Raw genomic sequence first — 13,064 nt, 5'->3', positions numbered from 1 at the left:
TAGATGGCCTGCAGATGGTGGGGAGAGAGAGAGACAGACACACACACACACACACACACACACACACACACACACAGAGAGAGAGAGAAAGAGAGAGAGATTTTATATATAGTACCTGCTGACATCTAACGATCATCCAGATTTTTGCAGCCCATTTATGGAAGCCGTAGAGCAGCAGTTCTCAACCTGTTCAGCTTACTGACCCCTTCAAAAAGTTTCAGATTGTTCAACTCCCAAACATTTATTATATGAATATAATTCAATAAATACCACTTTAACTAATAGTACTGTGAGTAATAATAATAAAATAATAACACCCCAGACTTAACAATTGTCGGTAAGAAAGACAAAGTCTGGACAACAGATGTGGCAGTACCTGGAGCAGAAGAGAAGAAAAAGAACTGGAGAAGATAAATAGAATTAGAATGACTGTGGCAAAAGAAAGCAAAGGTACTACCAATAGTCCTAGGCGCTTTGGATGCACCACTTGAATACCATTAGCATTGACAAATTCACCATCAGTCAGGATAGCTTACATCCCGCGACAATACCTCTAACATCAAACATCAACAGCTGCTTATCTTAGATCTTTGGGAACGACTTGCTAGATGGATAAAAATGCCAAATCCAGTTGGAAAATCTGTCTGACTGTGCAACAAACCAAAATTATAATCTGACTCTCCCAGATCACTAGGAAGAACTTGATAAGTGGATAAAAATGCCAAAAACAGTCTAAACATCTGGCTGATTGTGCATAATAACGTCAACTCAAAGCCACACTCACTGCAATGACCAACCAACCCTGTCTCACAACTAGCCACCTACCTTCAGGAATAGGGACTGGTGTGGAGCTCTTTAAAGCCCCCAAAAGATTAAATGACCTCAAACAAACCTTACATCATTTATTGATCATCTATTGACACATTCCCCCCCCCTGCCATTTATTGATCCCTTAAATCAGTGGTTCTCAACCTGTGGGTCGGGACCCCATTTGGGGTCGAACGACCATTTCACGGGGGTCGCCAGACAAGGCTGTCCGCCATTTTCCCCCCTTTTCTTTGGCCACGCTCCTGGCACCCGGTGATGTATAAGTGGTTGGGGGTCACCACAACATGGGGAACTGTATTATGGGGTCGCGGCATTAGAAAGGTTGAGAACCACTGCCTTAAATAGTCCCATCAACTGTTAAGGGTTGATATTGACCACTTTGGGGGATCCTGCCGTAGAAGAACATTAATATTCGGAGCTATCTGCATTTGACGGCATTGAATAACTTATTTATTTATTTATTTATTTATGAGACTTATATACCGCTTTAAGTACAAGCACTCTCTAAGCGGTGTACACCAGTAAGCAATGTGTATATATATATATATATATATATATATATATATATATATATATATATATATTTACATTGCCCCAACAATCTGGGTCCTCATTTTACCTACCCCGGAAGGATGGAAGGCTGAGTCAACCTTGAGCCGGTGAGATTTGAACCGCTGACCTGCTGAACACAGTCAGCTAAAGTGGCCTGCAGTACTGCACTCTAACTGCTGCGCCACCACCTGCGTCCCCACTTCTAATGAGATCTTGTGGGGACCTCCTCGGAGAAAAAAGACAGGAGATTGGCATAATAGAAATCTCCCAAAAGAGCTGAATTGCCAGACCCTGAAGAGGATGTTTACAAGGAAGTCCTCAGAAGGGTCAATAGAATGCTCCTCCCTAGAGTTGGTTTATTATTTATTTATTAAATTTATTTGCCGCCTACTATCAAAGCGACCCGGGGGGGGGGCTTATAGCATTTAAAATATTAAAATCCTAGCAGATATTTTTAAAACGATAAAAATAGAAATCATGATCACAAAATAACATTAGAGGTAAAAGATGGGGAGGGAGGGAACAGGAGGCGGGGGGGGAAGTGGGATTGTCTCTTAATTCATCCACCACCTCTAGGGTGATACTCCCCCATTGGGGGCCCCAAGCCATCTGGCAGAGCCAGGTCTTCGGGCTCTTGCGGAAGATCAGAAGGATGGGATCCAATCTCACCTCAGTTTCTAAATATGCCAGAACTTTTTTTACCAGGTATAATGCCATAAAAGATTGAGAAGCAAAGTATATACTTGATTTTACATCTGATAACAGCGGCAAGAATTATATTCGCCCAACACTGGAAAAATGAGGAAATACCACCAGAGGAAGAAATAAATTAAATGATACTAAAATGTGCGTAAATGGACAGACTTACTATGAGGTTGAAAGAAAAAGAAGAAACAGAATACTTTCAAACCTGGAACTTATTTTACAAATGGCTGGAGAAAAGAATAAAGGATTAGGAATAAAATTTGTATTAGTGAATGATAAACTCAGATAACACGTTTGTTGAATAAATACTACTGAATTGTATGAAGAAAAAATAATAATAAAAACTTTATAAAAAAATAAATAAATATGCCAGGTATTATCAGGGCATCATTGCCACAATTGAGGGAGAAACCTAGGAACTGGTTCCTAAAATTCAATTCAATTCAATTTCTTTTTTCCTTTTATTGGAACGTTATAAGATCATCTTGACTTATAACCATTCAAAGTTATGACACTGAAAAAATGTTTCTTACAACCAGTTCTCACACGTACAACCAACCATCCCCACAATCACGTGATCAAAATTTAGTTGCTTGGCAACCAGCATGTATTTACAATGGTTGTATTGTCCTGGGGTCATGTGATCGCCATTTATGACCTTCCCAGCCCACTTCCCAGCAAGCAGAGTCAATGGGGGAAGTTGGATTTGCTTAAAGACCTCATGATTCACTTAATAACCACAGTGATTCTGTTAACCATGGCAAAAAAGGTTGTAAAATTGGGTGTGGCTCACTTAACAACTGTCTTGCTGAACAACTGCCTTGCTGAATTCTGGTCTTAGCTGTGGTTGTAAGTCAAGGACTACCTGTAGATCTTAATATATTGTATTATTTCAATGTGGATTTCATTACAAATATATTTATTTTTTATTAAATGATATATGCTGCCCATCTCAGTGTTGCAGTGACTCTGGATGGCTTACAAAAGGATATATATTTATGTAATATGATTATAAATTATGAACCTTTGATTATTTAGAAGCATATACTAGTGAAATAAGGAAAAACAAAAATATATCAATATTAATTTCATATTAAGATACCACAAGCATAAAGTTATTGAATTTTACAATCAAAATTGAGTATAATATTTTAAAAAAGGACAACTGCATTGCATATTAGACTAGTAGTTATGTGACAATTGTTTTGGTCAGAAATGAATTAGTTAATATTAAGATCTCCGTTCTGTTATTACTTAGGGTATATATTTATTTTAGACATCCATTTTTAACATTTTCCAGATGAAAACAGGGATATAATTGTAACCTGTGTATAACTACTGGTATCACTCCCAATCCAATATGTGAGCACCTGTTATATGCAATGCCTAAAGAGTAGATGTGTTTATATGATTAAAGATTTTTGAAGAAAAAACTGTCCCATATCATTGAACCCAGATTTGGCTCAGAATATTTGAACCAAAAGTTCAAAATCCATCTCAGCAGCTGCACCCTGTTGGAAAAAAAAAGAATCTATAAAAAATGACATATTTCCTATGTGCACTTACACACAGTATAACAGAAAAATAAAATAAGCATTTACTCAATTTACTCATTGCAACTTTATATATAAACTTCTCAGATGTCAACTTCACTGAGTTCAGCCAAATAGGACTTACCACGTGAGCCCAGAGGATTGTAGCTTTAAAACCCTCTGAGAAAAGTCTTTGCAAAAACAAACAGCATCCTCGGGAGACAAAAACAGCTTTAGGGATGGGAAAATAAGGACAGCTGGAGAATATGCAATAGCTTTCCAGATAAATCAGGAACTGTTATATATCTGCCTATAGTAATATGAGAAATAGGAGAGAAAAGTCTACAAACTAGTAAATAAGAGCCTGATTGGGAAGCATACAAATATGTGGTAATATATATAAACAAATATACAACTATGTAGTCAATAGGAGTCAAAAACGAAACAAAGACTAGGCCAGGGGTAGGCAACCTTGGCTCTTTTATAACACGTGGACTTCAACTCCCAGAATTCCTGAACTAGCATGGAGCCACGAGTCATAAAAGAGCCAAGGTTGCCTACCCCTGGACTAGGCACATAAGCAATGAATCAGTCATATCACCAAAGTTGGTTTCCTTATGTCTGACAGGTAAAATAAAAAAAGATCAAACAATCACTACTTAGCTCCTTTAATCAAGAAAGGTCCCTCTTTGGAGAAACATCATAAATAGAATACAATTATAATTTGTTGTTGTTGCTTGTTGGTTTGCTAATTAATACTTTATTGTATATATTGTTAAGTAAGTAAGGAAATAAACACACACACTGGGGGAATTTACAAAACTAAATGGAAAAGAGAGGAAAGGGAAAGGAAAAGAGAAAAAGGAGACAGGAAATTATCCAGGGAACTCTGTCTAAGCCTATAGCCTCACAAGCCAATTCAATGTAGCACATTTAAGAATGGCAACTCAGTCATTAAGCAAAATGATCGTTAAATGAAACGATTATATTTATGATCTTATTTCAGCTTTCCTTTGCTTTACATACCTGCAAAAGCTGTAAATGTAAGGACAGGTCATAGTCCCTTTTTTATCAGTCACAACTACAAATGGTTGCTGTCCAAGAAAGTGGCTAAATAAGGATTGTTCATAACTTACAAGCTGTTGTAACTTCTGCAAGGCATTGGCCTGGGCAAAAACTGATGTCAGGCTTTCAGATTATAGCATCAATATTAAGGTGACCAACCTTTAGGGAGGACAGTCCTCCTTTTGTAAGTTCTGTCCTCCCTCAAAAAGTGTCCTCCTTCGTGTCCTCCTTTTTGATATTTGAAGACTAATCTGCAGGGCTTTTTTTCCCCCACAAAATGCTCAGAACAGCGTTCTGGCACCTTTTTTTGATGGTTTTTTTTTCCAACTTTTGTGCTACTCCCGCTATGAGTTTTCGAAAGCCAATAGGAATTGCTGCTGAGTGCGCCAAAATACCCGGCTGGCAAACTATGCACATGCAAGTTGTCTGTATTATTGTTGCAATGAATAAAATGTTTCTTTTATTTACAATTTTTTTCTTCAATTTATTTGTGTCCTCCTTTTCATTGTAAAAAAGTTGGTCACCTTATCAATATGCATAGTTCTCAGAAGCAAATCAGGAAGGAACGATGTAAGGATCAAGAAGCCATAGAGGGGGAGTCAATAATTATTTCTAAGCAACAGTCAAAGATAATGTATTATAAGAGACCACCATGCCATCCTGTTAGTTTCATTACTGATAAAACAAATGCTGCTATAGTTTGGTAGTCATCATTTTAACCAGTTATGACATTTTTAGATTAGAGAATTGAAAAAGAAATGATGTGCCATAGCAATTGAAGGAGAAAAGTCAGGTTTTATTTCAATTTCTAGAAATGTTTGAGAACATTTAAAAATGTTTAAGTTCGATAGGCTTGAATTTCCAGCCAAAGTTACCTGTATAAAATATTCCTGGACTCAAGATGCAGCCTTTTGTTCTGAGTTTCTGTTTGGTGGCCTTGTGCAAAAATTGCTGAAATGAAGATCTATTGTCTTCCCTTACAGAATGAAATGCCAAAAATATCAAACCATCTTCCTGGCAAATGAATCTTTTACCTGTCACTGACGTTAAAGTATATCTTTAAAAGTTATGTCAGCAACACTTTTTCAAGACATCTCAGTTTTGCTGGGATAGTCCCAGTTTGGGGGACACACCTTCCCATACCAGGAACATATTCTGGCTTCCATGAGTTTGTTCTGGTCAGCCAGCCAGTCACAGTCACAGTGTGAGGCTAGTAGCTGGCTGGCTGTAATGCAGAAAATCACCTCTATGTTTGCATTACAGTGTAACTATGCAAATGCTTGAATGCAGCTACATATCTGGGCTGCAAAACCCCAGATAGCCCCTGGATTGCAGGAAAGAGCAAAAACTGCCATCTGGATTTACCTGGAATTTTTGCAACACCGATATGGTAACCCTAAATCTTGGATATTCGAACTAGAGCAGGCAGCGACATAATGGGTGACATTAGTCACAGAAATGGAACCAGAGAATCACGTTTATTGGATTTTCATTTATTCTACAAATTTGCAAATACTTTTAGAAGATGGGAATGGAGAAGATCTAATCTGCCATTTGCCAAGAACCCAAATTTTGATCACATGACCATGGGGATGCTGCAACAGTCTTAAGTGTGAAAAATATACACCACTTTTTTCAGTGCCGTAATTTTGAACAGTCACTAAACGAATGGTTATGAGTCAAGGACTACCTGATTTCAGGCTGTCTGCTTTTGAACTTGCCAAAACTAGGAAATGGGAAAAGTTGATTTTAAAAAGCCATGCTGATACTTATGGGTACTTCTATCTATGCTGTAGTTGAAGGGGGAAGTAAACTACTTATGCTTATCAGAAGCATAGCATCCCCAAAAGTCCTTCCCTGTCAACTTCAACCCATCCACACATTATTTTGCTTGATATCACCTAGCTATTGTTATCTTCTCCCCCAAAGAGACAGTGCATGGTAAATTGTACCTAAAGTAAAGATTCAGTTGTCATATGAGAATTCAACTCCTTGTTAATATTTTAACTTTTTACTTCTTTTAATATATGTGTAGTTCTGGACTGCGGGTGCTATAACTGTGTGTCCAGCAGCAACTGCAAGAGTGATCTAACAGTCAGCAACAGAATTGTTTCTTCATAACTTCTTCAATGTACCATTTGTTTTACTTGGCCAAACCTCCTCTCTCACATTTCTGCATGTTTCCCATTTAATTCTTCTCTGAGTATACCCTACTTTGTAGCATAAGCTTCCAATCCATTCCAAAATCTGTCTTAAATATGGAACCTGGTTGTGGGCATTTGTGTGTGCTACAGGCAGACAACTCTTTCAGAAACTGAAAAGTTAAGCCAAGCCATCAGTATAAAAAGAAAACAGAGACATCTAGTGGAGGTTAGATGACTTTATAGAATCACTTCGTGTTGACAAGATCCCAGACATGCACTTGTGATTTCTGCAATCCCTCTCTTATGTGTGAGACTTATAATCATAATATGTTAGTCTGGAAAAGACATTTAAAGTCATCAGTTCAGTTCTTTGTTTAGTGCAGGAATTTGCACTGGAGAGAATGAAAAGACAACAATTGATCATCATTTAAACTGAGGGGGAAGCACTGTGAAAGAAGAGTTTTATAGCATGTTTGGGCTACAAAAATCCAGGTGCCCACCAGATGGCAGCAAAGAGCTACAGAAAACTCTGACTCTTCCCTGCCATCTAATGATCATCCAAATTTTTACAGCTCTGACATGACAGGCTTTCTGTCGCTTCTTTCTTCTTCCCAATCCCTTTACCATCCCTTCTTCCAAGGTCACATTATCTCAATTTCAGCAATAGCTAACAGAGGAGACTTGTGAGAAGGCAGAAGGGATATCCAAATTTATACTCCATTCTCCTATTGATAATAGAAAGCTCTTTTAGGGATTGTAAAATTGCAGTCTTAGCAAGCATTTGTACTGGAATAAAAATATATAAACGCCTAAATTCAAAACAGTTTCGTAAGGATAATCATAATGTATGAACAGACAAATGCTTTAGGAATTTGTGAACTAGTTAAACACAGGGCAAGAAAGACAGACCTTTTCTGAAGCACACGTATAATCCTCAATTTACAACTATTCATTTAGTGATTGTTCAAAGTTACAACAGCACTGAAAAAAGTGACTTATGACCATTTTTCACACTTACAACCTTTGCAGCATCACATGGTCAGGGGATCAAAATTTGGATGCTTGTCAACTGGTTCATATTTGTGATGGTTACAATATCCAGGGATCATGTGATCACCTTTTATGACCTTCTGACAAGCAAAGCCAATGGGAAAGCCAAATTCACTGAGCAAACATGTTACTAACTTAACAACTGCAGTGATTTAACTGTGATTAACAACTGTGGCAAAAAAGGTCGTAAGATGGGACAAAACTCACATGAACAAATGTCTTACTTAGCAACATATATTTTGGCACAATGGGGGCCATAAGTCAAGGACTACCTGAACATGATAGAATATTCAGGTTTACTGCCATGTAATAGGTCAGAAAGTGAACAGATTTGTAACATTTAGGCAATGCCCATTTATGTCTTTTTCTGATCTGATTTTACCATAGGTTTATGTCTGGATACTGTCCTTTTCTTTCTTCCATTTTAGAAAAAGAAAGAAAAAAGCCCCCGGACACTGATTTCTAGGTGTGGACTGACTGCAAATAACTAATTCATTTTTATAAGCACAGCCGAATCTATGAAGAGTTTCTCAAAGAGACGTTTACTAAAATTAAATTGTTGACTTTTGTATTTTCTTTCCAGTTACTTAAAGGCCATTTTTCCTTTCTGCGTATTCACATGAATAAGGATCTGAGACACTCCTGAAGCATTGGCGTTTCTCATAGTGTAAACTGCTTGGACACCACTGCTCAAGTCTCTTTGAAATCCTTGGATTACCGCATGAGGGGATTTTACCTCCACAGATATGTTGGGCATCGGGGAAGAAACTGGCAAGCCTTTTACCACTGCACGTATATTAATATTTCGAACCCGTGGTGCTTTGCTCAGTAACAAAATGTCCGTGTTCTCCAACATCTGCTGGATTTCTTCTTCTGGAAAAGTACATCCTAATGTTAGATTTTTACAAATTGTTTGCTTGACAGCAACATTAGGCGGGAAAGGGTATCTGTCGACGTGGACGAAAGGCCTTCTTTTCTGACGGTTTTGGTAAGCCCGCCAGGCTGCTTGAATTGTAGCAGCAGCCTCGTGGTGTCTTTGCTTCTCTAATGCCAGGGGCAAAGACATTGAAAATAACCCTGTCTTGCTGGGTTGAAGGATAGATGCCCTTTCAAAGGGATCTTTGAGATTCAACGGGGGATAGTTCTCTATCACCGTTTTTGGATAGTATTTTGGCTTGTAACTTGGGAGGCAGGTACACTCCCTTTCAGCAGGCCTTCCAAAATCTAGACCGCGTTGCGGATAGTAGCTGGGGAATGTTGGGAAAGAGCGGTTCTGTTTTCTGGGTCTAGCTTTCTTCTGTTTTTCAGCCCAACCATAGGAGGAACACAATCCCAGAGGCAGCTCCTTTCGGATCAAGTATCCTCGGAATATTGCCTGAATCTTGGTGGCAGCCTTATTCACCCTCTCCATGTTTTGTTTGGCATGAGAACCCCTCCAAGCTGACTGTATGATGGCGGCTGCCTTGTTTTCTTGCCCAAACTGCTGGCGTGTCTTTCGCTGAGGTGCTGGAGCAAAGGCTAGAACTTCGTCTGTGCTCATATTGCTGGTGCTTTCAGCTTTGGATGGATCCTGCCATTTATGAACAAAGCCCAATACTCTTGCAGGGTGATGCTTAATTTTTCTTGAAACTGCGGCCTCCTGGTCTGGCTTACATGAGCACACTGATGTGGAAAAGTAGGCAGGTGTCTCTCTATCATTCAGATATTCAATGGTATCACTTATAGAAACTCTAGCTTTTTTGCGGGAAACATGTTGTTTGGCACTACTACTCTGAGACAAAACATCAGAGCCACCACTTAATGAATCCATATTCCAACAGAACTCTTCTGTCAGCTGTATTGATGTTTTCTTTTTTCCTTACTGTAAGGATCCAGGACAAAGAAGCTAAATCACGAGAACTCTCCTCCACACTTCCTTAGAAGGCTATTTCAATTAAAGAAAAAAAAAGGATCACTATATTTTCTTCAGTTATATAAGCTTATGAAAAGTTTGGGGCCAGTCATTCTCTTTCAGCCCAATCTATCTAAGGGGGTTGTCGTTGAGGGGGAAAATGTCAGAAGGGAGTACTGCTCTGGCTTAAGAACAAAATATAGGCCAGGATATATAGTAAATCTCACAAATAAATTTGATTTAAACATTAGGAGTCTCTAACCTTGTAACTGTTGGCATGTGTACTTCCGTTTCTACTCAAGGAAGCTATCAGCATTTGTATTAAATAACTTCAGTATTTTCTTATCATTAAAGAATGATAATTTGAATAACAGTTAGATCTTCCGTATGTTACAATGTCACCTAATAAGCTTTACCTTAACCAGGTATCTTTTCAGGAACTCAGTCACATTCACTAACATTAACCTTTCTTAAGGTAGAAAGGGAGGGATTATGACATCATTATATCATCACTGATTTATACACTTAAGAGACTACAAAAGGAATGTGGGGGCAGGGGAATGGGCCAATCTATTTATAATCATCCTTTCAACTAAATTTACTAGGTCTTTGGTGGCAATCTCAGAAAAATAAAATCTTCCCGGTTTTAATTAGTACAGTTAAAATTTATTTCTTGGGAGGTTTTTAATTTAATAAAAGTATGCAATTGTAGAGTTGTTTACTAGTTCGGTGGAAAATTTCCAGTGAAGACAATGGCAAGCAGTTCTCATTTCTCGGACCAAGAAATTTCATGAAGTCCGTTCCATAGCTTTTAGTATTATAATGGTTCTATATATTTTAGATTGGTAATTTTAGTATTCTTTATTCTATATAGATAGTCCTCGACCTACGACCACAATTTGAGCCCAAAATATCTGTTGCTAAGTGAGACAGTTGTGAATTTTGCCCCATTTTACAACTTCTCTTGGGAATGTTAAATGAATCACTGCAATTTCTTAAGCTAGTAACATGGTTGTTAAATGAATCTGGCTTCCCCATTGACTTTGCTCGTCAGAAGGTTGCAAAAGGGGATCACATGACCCAGGGATACACTGCAACCATCCTAAACATGAGTCAGTTGTCAAGCGTCTGAATTTTGATCACCTGCCCATGGGGATGCTGCAAAGGTTGTAAGTGCGAAAAGTGATCCTAAGTCACTTTTTCAGTGCCGTTATAACTTTGAACGGTCACTAAATGAACTGTTGTAAGTCAAGGACTACCTTATTTGCTTATATAAATTGTATCATACTTTACTGTAATTTTGTATGTCCTAAATTCTCAAAAGTTAACTTACAATTTTACTTGTTTTATGATTTTATACCTTGTTTCATTTTAATCAATTGCGACTTTTTTGTTTTGTTGGTCAGTGACTGAAATGACTCCGACTCCATGAAGAATCCCTCAAAATGTCTGGATTCACAAAGTGTACAATGTTGTTGTTGAGGATGTAATATGTTATGTAGATTTACACATTTGTAATGTATCAGTAATTGTTTATGGATTAGAGCAAGGGTCCCCAACCCCCGGTCCATGGACTGGCACCGGTCCAAGGCATGCCAGAAACTGGGCAGCACAAACAAGCAAAGCCCCATCTGAGGGATGCGGGTAGTATGCAAAACTACGCCCCCCTCTGGTCCGCAGAAAACCCTTTCTCCACAGCATCAGTGCCTGGTGCCCAAAAGGTTGGGGGTCTCTGGACTAGTGTTCTGCAAACCCAGCTAATTGTGATTTATTCAAGAAACCATGATTAAATAATTTAGAATAATATGTGAACCTAATCAATATGTATATTCATTTATTCTAGTTGTATACAGGCAAAGATTCAAAATGGTTTATGGTAACCCAACAAAAAACCCACAAACACCGATAAGCATAAGAGAAAATGTAAACATTGTGTAATTATAATAGGAAAAAATAAATAGCAGTCAAAACACAAGACAAAAGTGAATTGCAACCATTACATTGAAATTAAAACCTAGCAGCATTTAACAAGTCCGCAAGTGTTCTATGGAAGAGTTCCATCTTAAGCTACTCCCAGAATATTAAGAGAGATGATGCAAGTCTTAATTCCACAAGAAGTCTATTTCATAAGGCTGGAGCAACAATTGAGAATCAGTGCCTCCTGGCCTCCATTCCCTTAAGCTTGTGAAAGTGGATTTCACTGGAAGGTTATCCCAGAAAAAGTGTAGTAGATAGGTTAATTCAGTGAGGGCAGAACTGCAATTATCTGGGTACTAAGCCATATTGAGCTTTGAAAGTTAAAACCAAGACTTTGGGTTGCAACTGGAAACCTATACAAGGCAGTCAGAGAAAGCTGCACACCCTCAATCATCATCATGTTGAACGCAGGCAGTGAAACCTTTACTAATCTGATCTAGATATTGTGATTCTGGTGTTTATTTTGAATTTGCCTCACCATAAGCACAAAATGGAGGATGAACTGGATGAACTGGATGAATTTAAATTTGAATGATTGTTGACAGCTCTTGTCTTGATCTAGACCAGTGGTTCTCAACCTTTTTAATGCCGCGACCCCCAACTGGTCGTACGTCGAGGACTACTCAATCGCTCGTAAGTTGAGGACTACTCAACTGGTGCAGCACCGTTTGCAGAAGGGGACTTTTGGTGGGCTCAGCAGGGCAGAGACAGCCTGGACAATTCCTATTGGCTTTTGAAAGCCAATAGAATTAGACTCTATTCAAGAGAGTCTATTCTATTGGCTTTCAAAAGCCAATAGAATAAAAGGGAGTAGCACAGCTAAGGAAAAGGGGGGAAAAATGGCAGACTGCGTTGTTTGACGACCCCCGTGAAATGGTCATTCGACCCCAAATGGGGTCCTGACCCACAGGTTGAGAACCACTGATCTAGACTGTTGTTCTATGTGATCTCCAACTCAAACTAGCAGTGGCTGAATACACCTTTTACCAGTTTTAGGATCCAGTGGTTCTTACAATTGTAATTCATCGGTTTATAACCTAACTTTTCAGTTGTTTCACATGGGCTGCCACAGATAATCAAAAGATTCAGTGGTTGCAGACACAACAGCGCAACTCTTTCCAAGGAGGTACTAAGAAAACACAGTGCAACCTTACTTTAACAATCTAATTGTGGGAAGTCTGTTCATTATTCATAAAGTCTATCAAACATGAAAGTATATCATTTTGTTAAGCTGATTTGCATCATTTACATGATTATCATGCAAATGATCTGAATTTATGCAAATAGTATAAATCACTAGTGCATGTGAACCCTGTTGTA

The 13,064-nt window shown here is 38.4% G+C and overlaps 1 protein-coding gene across 1 annotated transcript; it reads right to left on the bottom strand.

The window, feature by feature from the left end:
- Nucleotides 1–8,435: 8,435 nt before the first annotated feature.
- On the bottom strand, nt 8,436–10,237 carry LOC120311500. Its single transcript, XM_039351059.1, has 2 exons — nt 10,184–10,237; nt 8,436–9,800 (listed from the first exon to the last, which is right to left on the bottom strand). The coding sequence occupies exon 2, from the start codon at nt 9,684–9,686 to the stop codon at nt 8,460–8,462; it is 1,227 nt and encodes a 408-aa protein (XP_039206993.1). The 5' UTR covers nt 9,687–9,800; nt 10,184–10,237; the 3' UTR covers nt 8,436–8,459.
- Between the last annotated feature and the right edge of the window lie 2,827 nt (nt 10,238–13,064).

Source organism: Crotalus tigris, unplaced genomic scaffold (genome assembly GCF_016545835.1).
Source record: "Crotalus tigris isolate CLP2741 ecotype Arizona unplaced genomic scaffold, ASM1654583v1 scf7180000018368.3068619, whole genome shotgun sequence".
Lineage (NCBI taxonomy): Eukaryota > Metazoa > Chordata > Lepidosauria > Squamata > Viperidae > Crotalus > Crotalus tigris.
Note: the sequence above shows the minus strand (reverse complement) of the source record. Positions and strands in the feature narration are given on the sequence as shown.

Excerpts from the sequence above, each read along its gene's own strand:
- LOC120311500 (XM_039351059.1), bottom strand. The coding sequence starts at position 9,686 with ATGGATTCATTAAGTGGTGGCTCTGATGTTTTGTCTCAGAGTAGTAGT.